Source organism: Ambystoma mexicanum, chromosome 5p (assembly GCF_040938575.1).
Source record: "Ambystoma mexicanum isolate Mex_15411 chromosome 5p, UKY_AmexF1_1, whole genome shotgun sequence".
Lineage (NCBI taxonomy): Eukaryota > Metazoa > Chordata > Amphibia > Caudata > Ambystomatidae > Ambystoma > Ambystoma mexicanum.
This window is the reverse complement of record NC_090930.1, coordinates 268,408,995-268,423,715: the sequence shown is the minus strand read 5'-3', so window position 1 is coordinate 268,423,715 and position 14,721 is coordinate 268,408,995. Positions and strand designations below refer to the sequence as shown.

General features: G+C 45.1%; 1 protein-coding gene across 1 annotated transcript in view; it reads right to left on the bottom strand.

Annotated features, from left to right (window-relative positions):
- Positions 1–14,721, bottom strand: part of CUL4B (cullin 4B) — a 1,392,627-nt gene that overhangs the window by 1,299,052 nt on the left and 78,854 nt on the right. Inside the window, exon 3 of the mRNA XM_069612678.1 lies at positions 11,928–12,043. Coding sequence (XP_069468779.1) covers positions 11,928–12,043 — 116 coding nt within the window. The remainder of the gene's footprint in view (positions 1–11,927; positions 12,044–14,721) is intronic.

Here is a 14,721-nt window from a genome sequence, read left to right as displayed (position 1 = left end):
GTATGTCTTTCTGATCCAATCTCCCCAAAAGAGCAGAATAGATCTGCACTGGTTTGATCTTAAATAGTCCTGGGGTAAGTAGGTTGTGGAAGGAGGACAGGCCCATATTGGTCTGCATGACTGCCTGAAAAGAAGAAGCCAACATATACTTATAGGAGGAATTAGCAGCTTGTGGGTTCATCTTTTTCCAATAAAAGACATATAAACCCTCAAAGGCGAGGTCCATGATCTTGTGCAGGACATCAGAGACCAACCTAGCGGCCAAACAGGTCTGTCTCCTCATATCCACTTCTATGGTCATGACTCTGGCTGAAACATTGTTGTCAGCCACCGATTGCAAGGCGGCCTGGGAAATTTGCCTCGCCTACGAGTTGGGAGTGGATTGCCTCTTGCTTGTCCACAGGAAGATGTTTTACAAACTAGTTCCTGCCACAATCTTTGGTTGGCGGCTGCTAGAAGAGCAGCAATCTATCTGTCCTTGATGCAACCACCACTCGCAGTGGACGATACCCATATCTAACCTCCTGTTGACCACCAACCCTGAATGGGGTTGTCTGAGACCTAAAGCCTCTGCCATGAGCTTGTGCCTGGAGACATCAGATTTCTCAGCTAACTGGGAGAACAGCACTCCACCAGAATGTGTTTGATGGTGGTCTCTCGCATGGGGACATCCAGGAACTCCAGTAAACCTACCACCCGCTCATGCAAGCATCTTGCAGCGGACTGCAATCCTTGCATGGGAATATCACAGTGACTCACAAATAGAAGGACAGATGGTCGGTAAGAGGTGGAGCCACAGGGGACACGGATGGCAGTCCAAGGGGCAAAGGCAACACAAAATAGGTCAATGATTGATGTGGGTCTGGAATTTAGATTGTCTTGCAATTTGCATTCTGTACTGGTGAGTTTGGTGTCAAATTCAGTTTGGGGAGGATTTCAGTGTCTTCTGTTAAAAGCACCAGAGGACACCGGCAAATGTTGTAGAAGTCAGCATGCTGAAAGAATTACAGATTCAGGGTGGCAGTGGCGAGAACATGTCCCAGATGACCCTAAAGTAGCGCCACATAGCAAAGAACAGCATAAGGACTAGGAACTTTGGGAAGAATGTAGAAGACTGGTGTGACTGAAGTGGACTACACCAAACGAACCGCGGCCCAAACAAATGTCGGTCCTCTGCCATCCGTCAGGTCCTGGTGCAAATGGGTCCAAATTCTGATGCAATTCGGTCTGTCTGCGCTCTCAGAATGGACAGGCCGGAAGGAAGGCACAGTAGCTTTCTCACTCAAAATGGGTGTCTTTTTGTGAGCCTTGGCACAATCTGCCATCCTATCAGGCTATTTATGGTGTCTATGCTAAGAAGCCTTTGCCATTTCCAGGGGAACCCCTTTGTGTGAGCTGGCAGATTTTGCCTCTTTATATTTAGCCCTCCTGGATGGATCTTCAAGCACCCTCCCAAAAATAGCCACAGACCGGGAATCCCTGGACTTGCATTGTGATTTCACGATTTAGTCCCAGACAGGGGATCCTTCAGGTCATCCTACCATTATAGCTCTTGAGTGGGGAACCTCCAGCAGCAAAGGGTAGCGGGAAAGGCTCACAGTCCAGGAGACTTTCAGAAAGGGATCTACCAGCTTGGGTGCTATAAAGGGTAGGATCGACTTGCCACGCTGCACCTTTTTATCACCACAAATTTGTGAGGGTGACTAGCAGGCTGCCTAAAAATGAAAAAAGAAAAACTGAAAAACGGGGGTAGAATCCATAGAGCCTGGTTGGTGGGGAAGGGGAGGAGAAGCCAGAAGGGTTCCATGTCTTAAAATCGCGGCAAAATGGCAGTGGTTTTGCCGCCACAATCAAGTAAAGGATGCGGGGGACACCCCCGGACCCATTATACCATTTAAGGGGGGGGGCAGGACACCCCCACAACCCCTGCTCCCCTTAAATGGTATAATGGGGTACACCTTTACCGGGCCAAACCACAGTATTTTTGCTGCGATTCTTTTTACCGGCGACATTTTTGCAGCAATTTTTTTACCCGATACCACCAGAAGACCAGGCTAGTACCCATTTTGGTGGGGCTACTGGCAGGCACCAATGGCTCACAGAAGAAAATGACCAATTGATAATTATCCTAAAAGAAGCACAGGAGGCTATATGTAGCTCAAAGGGTAGGAAGGGCCCGGGGCAGGGTGCCTTTTAGACCTATTTAAAGATTAGCCTCTTGTCTGGACACTAGTTCTATGGAGGCTTTTTGTGGCAGCTTTTAGGGAAAGTAAGGTGCCAGATTCCTGGCGTAAAGCAGAAATTGTGCCAATTTACAAAAAGGGTGGTAGTGAGAATTCCAGCAATTATAGGCCAATTTCATTGCTTGATGCCTGTGGCAAAGTTTTTGCAAAGGTTATCCTTAAGCGATTACAGGTTTAGGAACATTTCACTGGCCTTATCAACAACCTCCAGGCATGATTTCAACAGGGACCACTACTGTCGACCAATGTTTTTGTGTGTCCCCCATCTCGCAAAAATACTCGGTTAAAAAAAAAAGAAGACAAAAGAGTGCCAGCAATATGTTGGTACCCTGCCTGGGGTGAAGAAGACAAATTAATTTTTAAAAAAAGGAGGGTCTATGCAATCTTTCGTCAATTTGAAGACTGAATTTGATTCCATCCCCAGAACAGGGGGAGATGGCGCTCGATATTCTACAGAGTTTAATCCACCAACTTTACACAGACAATACAGCCACTGTATGCATCCTTCCATCTCTCCCTCGGGAACCAGATGGCTTCATTAAAACATAGCTGAGATACTGCTCTTGAGGACCAATTTTCAGATTTATTTGCTCTTTTTAGCCTGTCAGATGCAGTTCCAATGGTCCTACCACTCTCAATGGGGGGGCAGTATAACCACAACCTCGATCAATATCCTAGCTGGGTCCTGCCTCCAGGGCTTTTTACAACAAAGCTTGTCCTTCATTGCCATTACATCTATCTAATGTTGGGAACATAGAGTTATCCATGTCCTGCCTGAAGCATCTGGGAACAGCTAAGTCTTGCAACAACAACCAATCTGTGTGTTACACAGACAATACAGCCACTGTGCGTTGGAACTTTGGGCTAAAACCACTGAGCCATTCAGATTTGACAGGGGCGTGCAGCAGGGCTGTGTCCTTGCCCCACTCCATTTTTGAGATAGTCTTGGAGTTACTGACCAAATGCCAGGCTGAAAGATTGGATATACCACCCTTCCCCCACACCCCAGGCAGGGTACCAACATATTGCTGGCACTCTTTTTCGTGGATGCCGTCTCATTGGCATCATCGCCAATGGGGATTAAACGCAGTCTCAGGTATTTTGACGCTAAATGTAGTCACATGAGCCTGACCCTGAATAAAGCAAAGACCAAGGTGATGGTGTTCAGGCCCTGGATATCAAAACCTTGTTTCTGTTCCCTTGAGGTGGATGGTGTCAAATTAGAACATGTCCATTTCTATGATTATCTTGGTATGAGATTTTCAGGCACTGGTTCTTGGACTACCAAGGTTGACAAATATTCAACCATTTTGTAGAAAGAATTTTAAGTTACTCACCTTGGTGACTAACGTACTCCTAGTCCATAGTTCCTTTTCCTCCATACTGCATGGGCACCCCTCGCTAGGGACGGGAGACTGAACCCTTTTCACCAGAAGAAAATCTTCTTCCCCTTTAAATTTAGAGGTGCGCACGGCCCTGGGAGCATGCGCTCCTCAGACTCCGCCCACTGGTGCCACTCCTCATTCTCCTTTGACGCGTCGACAATATTATAATTGCCTAGAAGAGTTTTATTATTGGGGGGGGGGGTGGTACTGCATGGGCGATTACAACTGAATGTAGCCCCAGGGTGGAGAGGTGACCCTCCTAAGAAAACAAGTTCCTTATTACTGCATGACCAAATGCCACGTCCAATCTGGCATCCAAGCAGTAGTGCTTGCAAAAAGTTGAAGGCATAGTCCATGTAGCCTCCTTGCTCCTCAACTACTGCAGGTGTGGCAGGAATCTCGGTCATCGCGGATGCTTCCCAGTAGTATGGGCGAGGCAGTGATTATGCTACTGCTGTAAGCAGACAAACCACCTGAAGAATGCAGGTCTTATGGCCCTCTCTCATTAAGCAACATGGACGTCAAAGTATTCGCCAAGATCTTGGCTACTCGACTGATGCCATATAATGTTCACCCGGATCAATCGGGATTCATCCCGGTGCGCTCCACTGAACTCAATCTGAGGCAGCTTTTTAATATATTAGCACACTTTCGTCCGGATGCTGAGGCAGTAGCTGCCACACTTGTTATTCAAAAAGCATTTGAGTTGGTGACCTGGCAATTCATGTATGCCTCTTCACTGAAATGTGGGTTTGGCCGAAGTTCTTCGAGGCGGTTCGCTTTTTAGATACTGCACCGGTGGCTAGGATGAACACGAATGGGATTACTTCTCAACAATATGAGATGGAGAGGGGCACCCATCAAGGCTGCCCCTTCTCACCTCTAATATTCGCTATTGTTCTAGAACCAATCGCAGGCGCAATATGTCCCCGGCACAGGCATGGGGGTTAAGAATAGCGGAGGGCCCACAAATAATCTCTCTCTACGAAGATGACGCACTGCTGTACATCTGTAATCCAGCCGTCCACTTGGAACCCATTATACAGGATAGCCTGGTGTTCGAGGAGGTTTCAGAGCGTCGGGTTAAATGCAAACTCAGAGCTTTTCGCTCTTACTGACGCTACTACACCTCATCCAGACCCATTGGGCTTCAAAAGGGCCCACAAGACTATACAGTATTTAGGGGTGGCGCGCAACCATTCTGCCCTACACGATTGTAATTCCACCCGTTACATGACCCAATTACGTGACAGGGTCACAAAATGGTCAAATCTACCCATCACGATAGTGCCATTAAAAATGATTGACCTATCCAAACTTCTATACCTTTTTCTTAATATACCCCTTATGGCCTGTGCGACTTTTTCCAAGAGCAGAATAGTGAAATCTCTAAATGTGTCTGGAACTCGGGTGCAGTACAGTTCAAATGGGACACACTAACACACGAGGGGGTGGGGGGTCTAGCAGCCGTGAACTTCCGGCGTGCCTGGTTGGCCGCGCAGATGACACCTTCCCTTCCCATGTGCAGCTTCAGTGACAATTCAGCGGGAGACGGGGATCACAGATCCTTAATTTTCCCCATCAGGGCCTACGGATAACTGCAGATTTGACCCTGCTAGTGTTACTGCACTCGCATGGTGCAAAATAGGGGCAGAGGTGGATGTTCCGAATCCCTATCATGAAAACCTTCCCCTCTGGAACTGTATTCCCTCACTGCCACATTTAGACACAAACTTCCAGAAAATCTGGGCACAAAACAAACACCTCACAGTGGGTTTGTTATTCCCAGGGGGTAACTTCATTCCAGCTGCTGAGATACCAGGCTGGAGACATGGAAGATCCTCAGAGTGGCTGCATCATGCTGGTCTATGGAAAGCATGCATGTGGCGATTCTTCCCGGTGGAGCCCGACAGTGATTCACTTCTCGGTTTCATCCTATCCGCACATGACACCCGTAGTCCGGTGTCAACCCTATCTCAATTGAGTCAGACCCATTCCAACCCCCCTCCCCTTGTAAGGCACGAGACAAGTGGGCATTGGACCTTCAAAGGGAGATAAGGGACGTCCTTTGGAGCGATATGTGCTCCCAAACTCCTACACCTAGGGTGTTGTGCAACTCACAATTCAGATTGATTCAACTAAAAGTGCTGCACCGGTACCACTACACTCCTAGCCGGCTTCACTTATTCTCTAATGAGGGGACTGGGGCATGCCTGCGCTCTAGATCCACAAATGCTAGATATCTTAACATGATCTGGGATTGCCCTCTGTTAACCCCCTTTTGGAATGATGTATGTGTAATGTTACCTGAAATGATATGTTAACCGGTTGAACCCGCTCCCCTACTGTGCTTTCCCACAACCCCGACCCTTTGTGAAGTTGTGTTTATTGTTGGCTAAATGTATTCTCCTACGGTGGTCTAATACCAACCTCCTAACAAGAGGCAATGGTTGAGAGATGGTGTGTGGGCAAACGAAAGGGAGGAACAATGGATACACATACAACTGCTCAACTCCCAACCCAAGGACATATGGGCCCCGTTAAGACTATATTTACTATGAACCGCTTCGGGTCCACGCGTTCGTCTGGATGCCGAGGCAGTAGCTGCCACACTCGATATTCCACCAAGTTCCAGACTCTGGGACCCGACCCCCCCAATGGCCTCTCTGTGTTGTTCCCTCTACAGTTAATATCTTGTAATAATGTGATGATGTTGCTCCAAGTGTGTTAATAAAGAAAGTTTAAAAAAAAATGAAAATAGAGCTCATTGGGTGCATGCATGAATTGTTTTCACGCTGTATTATGGTGAAGAACTTTCTAGGTCATTAAAGGTCATGTACTCATGTATTTTGATATAGAGAAGAAATACTATATAATAGATTGCAGCCTGCAATATCTGTATAAAAGCCTGGAAATAATTTTATGACAGGCTTGTTGTGACAACACAACTGATCAGTGATCAGCTATTACACTGCAGTTGTGATGTCACAATACCTCCTGCTCGAGCCAACTTGTATCGGTCACTGCAGCGCTTAGTTTAAAACGTGAACAGCTTTTCAAATTGCTTGCAGAGTTTGTGACATTGCAGCAGGTAATTGAAAAGGAACGGTTTATGATAAAATGTTTAATTTGTGCACTGTTGAAATTTAACTTGTGTATTGTATTTGGTTATTTATATAGCGCTCTTTCCCCAGTTGTATGGCCTCAATAATATTTGTGGCTGGAACGCCCTCAGCCACCGTAGTCAATGTGCTGGAGGTTCTAGGAGTTTTAGATTAGGAGATGCATGTGTGCATTTTCACTGATCTAGGACTTAGGTGGCTGGCTAGGCTCGAATAAGCAGCCCAATAGGTCAGGCATGTGGGTGGGCGCTGTTGGTGGTTTGCGACAAAGCGCTTTTGTTGAAAAGAGTCGATGTGTCCAGCTATACCGAATTTTTCGTTGGTAGTCGCTGTATGCTATTGTCAGCTGTGTTGAGGCACGTCAGGCGTTTCAGTGTGGACGGCTATATGCGCTGCTAGACCGGATGAGCATAGCCATAGCTGCATTCTATGGTGCATGGATGCTTGGCCGTGCCTGCAGCCTGTATCCACAGATGTGGTGCGTGGTATACATACCGTAGGCTTCGCATGGTCCCATTATTCGTGGTCTCTTTGGTGCGAGAGTCTGAGCGGTGAGGGAGCGTGATATGGCCAGATATGGGTAAGGGCAGATATGGCCTAGGTTTCACAATAGAGTTGATTACCCTGTATAATAGGCAGATAAGGCGAGTACACCTAGATTTGGGAATCCTGTATAGTAGGATTGAGGGTCCTGTACAATGGGAGAGCGGTCAAGTTATCAAATACAGTTGGTTTCACAGTATTGTAGGCAGATATGGACTAGGTTTCACAATACAGTCTGTTACCCAATATAATAGGCAGATTAGGTGGATACACCTAGTTTTGAGAACCCTGTATAGTAGGCGAGTGGCCTAAGTTTCAAAGTGCAATACGGGTATGGGAGACAACTAGATTTGCGAGTTATGTATAGTGGGAGAGGGGTCTAGGTTTCACAATACAGTAGGTTTACACAATAATAGGCAGATGGCCTAGGTTTCACAATATGGTAGGTTACATAGTATAACAGGCAGATCAGGCACCTAGATTTGGGAGGCCTGTATGGTAGGAGAGAGAGAGGCCTAGGTTTCAGATACAATTTGGGTACAGGTGTCCACACCTATAATTGAGAGTCCTGTATAGTGGGGGAGAGGCCTGCATGATACGATAGGTTATTTATAACACGCTTAATACCCAGAGGTTTCTAAGCATGTACCTGGGGATCGAACCAGTGTTGCTCCGTGTCGTCTTGCTTCCAAGGCAAGCACGTTGCCTCCGAGCTATCCGCCCGAGACAAGGAGGCATCTAGGGAGATGGTAGAACTTGCTTACTTCGAGAGCAATTGTTCTGTGCCACTTCAGGCATGCTTACCGAATATTACACTTGACCCTTGGAAACATTGCCTCGTTGGCATTAAGATCTGCTGAGGCTATATTTTCACGGAGAGTTTAGAGTGACAAAGCGTGCTTGAGGGTTGACAACAGGTACTGACTATCTAATAGAGTGGTAGACCCTATACGTACTCTTACAGTTTGGGTGCAAATTTAAACGTTTAGCCAACCAAAAAGGAAAAGCAGTCCAGCTCCTTGGGAAGTGTAATGTATTTTTAACCTCCGACAGAGTGGAACAGGGGTTTGTGCGAAGGGGTGCACATTGTTGCTTCAGGAGTTAAAGTCCTGCTTATCAAAACGTGGACAGTCTCTGAATATCACCCTATAGAAACTGCAGATGGACAACCATCAACAGAACATATTCGAGGAATTTCCAGTGACATCTGAAACACCCCAAGCTAAGCTTGTGTAGATTTGATGGTCACACAGTATCCAGATGCGAGACACACCAGTTTTCTAGATAGTTGCCCACTGTGACAAAATGACTAAGGCCCAACATACAAGCACACTACTAAAAGAATAGCAACTTGTGACAAATCAGAAGAGGTCGTCCCTTCCCCCCTAGCAGGAGAGCTTTCCCATGGGACCTGGGCGGTGGGTCCACAGTACAATAGTCCCCCTCGGGGTGGAGCACAGAGGGAGGATCAAATGGGGAAGGAAGATTGGGGACGACTTTTTTCAGGCAACGTAGTGTTCCCTAGCCTTAATATATCCAGCCCCTTCTGGAATACCAAACCCGCCCCACCCCTTCTCTAGGGAGAGCAAATGTGCTCTGTTGCCAGGTTAGTACTTTAATATACTTGACAAAGCTAAAACGCAAGAGAATACCAAGTATATTGCATCTGAGTTGAGAGTACTGTGAAGAAGAACAGAGTCCGAGGATCACACGAGAGATGTATAGTGAGTGGCCTAGCTTCTCATAAAAAGTCATTTGCCTGAATGGATACAGCAGGCCAGAGCAGGAGTTCAACAGTAACTCAGCTAGGAGAAAGAACAATCCGAGGAGGAGGAACTGCAGGAGCCATGCACCAGGCAGGTAGGGAAAAGCCACAAGGGGAGCCACAAACTGAGGGAAGACAAGAGCTTGGATGTTGTCCAAGCTGGAAGGACTGCACAGGCTGCTGCTAAGACGTACCTCTAGGCATCCCAGTCTCCGGCGAGCCACCATCGCGGCAGGCTGCGCCACCAGTCAGCGAGATGCCTGCAGAGTCGCTGCAGAGCCCTCTAGTCACCCGAAGAGCTGACAGAACCTCAAGGAACAACACAGTGGCTGGAGAAACACTAGTACCTACTGAGAAGCAGGAAAGAGGTACGCAGGTTTTCCGGGAAGCGTCGGAGGTCTGGGGAAGCAAGGGGGTGACGACAAACAGTAGAAAAGTAAAGCCTGTGTCCCTAAAGGGACATTGCAAGTTTGGGACTCGCACCCATATGGAATAAGAGGGTCTGGGATTCTGGGACTCACTAAGAAAGTGGAATCATATGTTTGGCAAGAGTGAACCCAACAGATGTGATAACGAATTAGAAGACTGGGAACCTGCACCCATTTGAGAAGCCAGGAATAACCAAGATCACGGAATCTGGTGTTGAAGGTCACAACACCAGGGCTAGTCCAAAAATTAAAGTTGGTACCCTTTAGTGCGCTCCTTGGGAAGAATTACTCAATCACTTGGTTATGTTAATTCCAATTTGTTTATTCAGTATAGGTTCTGGATACTCAATGCACTTAAAGTTTCAATAAATAAACTTTGTCTCCCAGATTGTCTCCCAACACGCGTTTCCCCATGACTTTAGCCACGGTTCCTCAGGGGAGATTCCTTGTCTTGTTTTTCATATTTCTGATTAAGGTCACGAAACTGGTCACTTCAAAACATCCCCTGAAGCAGTTAGGACGAAGGTCTGTACCGTCCTTGGAAATCCTCATCTTCACCCCAAAGGCTAGTGACTGAGCAGTTTTCACTCACCCCCCCACCCCCCTCCCAACTAGGTTACAGTGAAATCTTATAAAAGATCAAGAAGAAGGTTACATGAAGACTCAAAGAATATTCAAGGAAAAAGGTGGGGGGTGCTCATCCCCTTAAATAGTCATTTTGCCACAGTGAGTTGGTCCATTACAAGCCTTCCGTTTGGGACAGATGGGCTTTGCCAGTTATGACTAGATCTCCTTACATGCCACTATATCAAACTAGATCTAGTTTTATATTTTGTTTACTGAAGTTATGCCACCAGGCTATTGGGATATACAGTTCTGTTCTTGAAATCATGGGTGGCAACCGCTAAAGGCAACCCATGGTTCTTACAATTAATCTGATTCCAGCACGCTGTTTTAAGAAGGCACTTACTCAGTAGCTGCCATATTGCCAAGTCACATTGTAGCTGCTGGAATGTCAGTAGACCGACCCAGCAAGTACATGTGTACACACTATCGTTTTAGCATGGAGTTTTAGAAAGCAAGGCACACACCATTTTCTGAAAGGAAATGTGCATAGTTAGACCAGGGTACTAATATTGTACTTTCAGTTGCAAGACGCTGTGGCATTTCGCAAAAAAGAAACAATGGCCGCCATGGAAGGGAAAACAAAGTGTTTTCCCTTTTCATGGCGGCCATTGAAAAAAAAGTTCAAAAAAGTAAACAAAGATGGACACCATGGAAAAAGAGAAGGGACCAAGTCTGGTCCCTTCTCCCTTTCCATGGCAGTGTGTTGCAGATCGGGAGCGGACACGCCAGGAATATATACCTGGCGCAACCGCTCCCAACCTGGACCAGAATGAATGAGCCAAGTGGGGCAGGAGGGAGGGAAATGAGGTAAAGGGGGTGGGGTAGGGGGAGGGGTGACGCCTCTTATCTCATTCCCCGGCTGGGGAGATGGCGGCCCCGAGGAGGCTCAGGGCAGCGGGATTACCATCTGGCAATGCCCCCGTTCCGATCCTCCCAATTGGCTAGGAGGCCACCCTCCCTCCCCCCCCACCTCGCTGGGTACTAATACCAATTATCCCTAGATGAAAAGATAGCGATTATTAGTAGCTGTGATTTGGCAAAAATACAGTTTTGAAAAAAAGGAAAATCTCCATGAAACCAACACCCAACAAAACAAGGATAAAAAGTGTCAGCACCTTTGTATATTCTAGATACTTGACTACAAGGATACAATCAAATACCAGGGTACTACAAAAACATATCCAATATCATCCATTTTGTTTTCATAAACTAGTTAGAATCACGTTAGCAATACTAATTCCAATCCTCAATTTACAACTTTACATGCAGTCAGGATGAAATCAGCTTGAAGCAAACAAGTAGCCCAAAAGCAAGAGTTTATGAACTGGAATCACTTATATACATGTAAAAGTAGTTTATACAAAACCAACGATTTGCAGATGCATTCAGATCACATTAGTTCCGCCACTGTTTAATGCATGTTCACATGTGCTCACTCTGGACAGGCATTAGGATTCAAACAAGAGAGAGGCACTAACAACAATTTAACAGTTTTCAAAGAAATGTCCATGGCGTATGAACCAGTTTGCACAATTTCTTGAAACCATTTGTGAAAAATAATAAGCGTGGGGAAACCTATTCCCTGAAATCCTGGGTGGAGGTTAAACCAATAGCTGGTCTCAAGGCTGTCAGCTCACAAACCTAGTTAACCTCATTTTGATATTGCACTTCTGCCACTCTAAATCATTGACAACAAATATGTACATAATCGTAGCTTCCAAAAATCTCATGCAAGTTACTTTCAGAATCTTCAGAACAGCTGTTGTGTGGTTTGATTATTTTAATTTAAATATTGGTATCTAGCATACACCAACCTGGTACAGTTCCTCCAAATTATATTTAATTGAAGTACTGTTCTGGATCGCTTCAACTGCTTCTTTTAGCTTTTGCCATGTCTCATCCGTGTAGTTTTCTGGCAATTTTGGTTTATCTAAAAAATAAAAAAAATATATTTACCCTCTCATTATTGCTACACCACATTAATGAATATTTATTCAAAAAAAAGTGCACATCCCTTGCTAAAAAGCCATACACCATGCTGCAGTAAAAGATGTATTCAACTTCTGCTTCAACTAAATAGTTCAGCAGTCCCCGGGTGCCTAATCTCTCAAAAGGTACCATCCGAGACATCAACAGCCGAGAGCCAAAAGACATGTTGAACTCACTTCTTTCATCGTCTGGTACCAGATTTCATTGATCCAATTTATACAGCTCGCTTTAGGAATCCTCCAAATGCAACAAATGATATTTTCCTCACCGTAGTGACTAACTTACTTCTAGTTCATAGTCCCCTATCCTTGGGAAACAAACTTTTTCACCCCAAAAAAATGGTCTGCCCTTTAAATTTAGATGCGCGTCAAGGTGCCCCCTGTGAGCATGCGCTCCACCAACTCCGCCCACTGGCACCATTCCTCAGTACCCTTTGACATGTCGGCTATATAACAATTGCCTAATGACGGTTTTATTAAGGCGAGGATTGTGGGATGTATGGTCCACGCACTGGTCACCTGGCCACCCTCTGAACTTGGGCTCACGTCCCTGCATGTCCAGTTGAAACTTGCACTGCCTCTTGGCTCACCCAGCACTTGTGCTCCACATCTGTACGCTTACAGTCCTCTCTCGCTCTGCACTTAAGAGCCACCTGTTGGCTGCACTTTCTATGGAGAGGAGAACGTACAGAACTGGATGAATTCCTACAATACATCAATTCAGCCCATGCAAGAATACAATTTACAATGGAAGTAGGAACACCCAAATTACATTTCTTGGACGTGGAGATAGAGATTAAACCAGAAGGAATTACAACAAACATATACCACAAACCTACAGATGTAAATAACACTTTACATTTTCAAAGTCACCACCCACAACACCTGAGAAATAATTTACCGTATAGTCAATTTCTTCGACTTAAAAGGATTATTTTAATCCATGGAAACACTGAAAGAGGAAAACTCTTTGATGACAAAAAAATATAAAGAAAGAGGCTATCCTGCATCCACCATTAAGAAAGCAGAAAAGACACACAAGCTGGAAAGAAAACATTTACTGATTGCTAAAAATAAATCAAAGGAAATTCCGTTCCTGTATGCATTAAGATATTTAGCCAAAAGTCACCACATAACACGAATGATTAAGAAAAATTGGAGGATCATTGAACTAGATCCTCAACTAAAAAGATTATTTCCTGAACCACCCATAATTGCTTACAAGAGAGGGCGGAATTTTAGGGACCAACTCGTGAAAGCAGAAAGACCCAGATTGGACAGTCAACGGACTCTGACAAAGAAAAAAGCGGGCACCTTTGCATGCCTTAGTTGTGGCAATTGCAACAACATAATGAAGGGAAATGATGTGAGACACCTGAACAATGGAAAAAAAATTCCATTACATGACTTTGTAACATGCGATACTAAATCTGTCATCTACGGTCTAAGTTGTCCCTGTGGGATCTATTACGTGGGACAAACCCAAAGAAAGGCGAAGGAACGCGGGAATGAGCACAAGAGCAACATCAGGACCAATAACGTACACTCACCAGTGGCTAGACATTTTGCAATGGAAAAACACAGCATAGCACAACTGAAAGTTAAAATACTCGAAATTGTAAAGAAATCACCAAGAGGAGGCAATCATGGAAAACCGATGAATCAAAGGGAAATCTTTTGGATCGACAAACTGAACAGTCACGTACCAAATGGAATGAATGAGTAGTATAGTCTGTCATGCTTTCTTAAAGAAAAACACAATTGTAACAAATTTTTTAAAAAAGACAATTGCAACAAACCAATTAGGCATAAATGGGATGTCAATTAAGTATGAGGATTAGATCTTCAGCAAGAAATTACCAATCCAAGTCCATCCTCTTAACTTGAACTAAACTTCAGATACTGTTCCTCATGAGGCACTGTTACTCTTTCTGACAACACATTTTAATACTGTTCCTCTTTCTTAACATCATGAAGTAATAAGTTGTACCAACGTTCTGTGTACTTTTTGGGATATTGTTCCTCTATTTTGACCACTACTGAGAATGAATGTGACATAAAAGATATTGGAATGTATAGTCACATCCAGTCGAGAATGTGAGCATGTTACCATCATTGATAAATAGTAATTGAGAAGCTATTATCAATTTTCTTAGACTACCTGATTTTCAAAATTAGATGAGCACCTCGATTCTGCACACCACTTACTGAATGGGGTCAGAATCAGTAATATAAACGCACTTAGTTTTTCAGCTATTCCCCGCATGGTTGGCACAATGAGTAAACCGGGACATACAACACAGATTTCCAATGTAACACAGGCGTTACGCGCGGACGTCATTAAGACACACGCGAACGCTACGAGACTATGACGTCATCACGCGGCAACGGGATGACGTCACACTATAAACAACGTCCATCTTGGCAACGGAATAACAGCATCGAGAGGTGCAGAGCGGCTTCCCCTGAGGTTACACAAGATTCGAGCAGGAGAGGTGAGTGAAGAGGGACCTATTGAGGTCCACTTGCTGCACCATAGCTAAAAAACTTTTAGAATTCGACCTAAATGGATTTTCCTAATCCCCATTAAGTACACATCTAGGAGGGACTCTTATTTCGA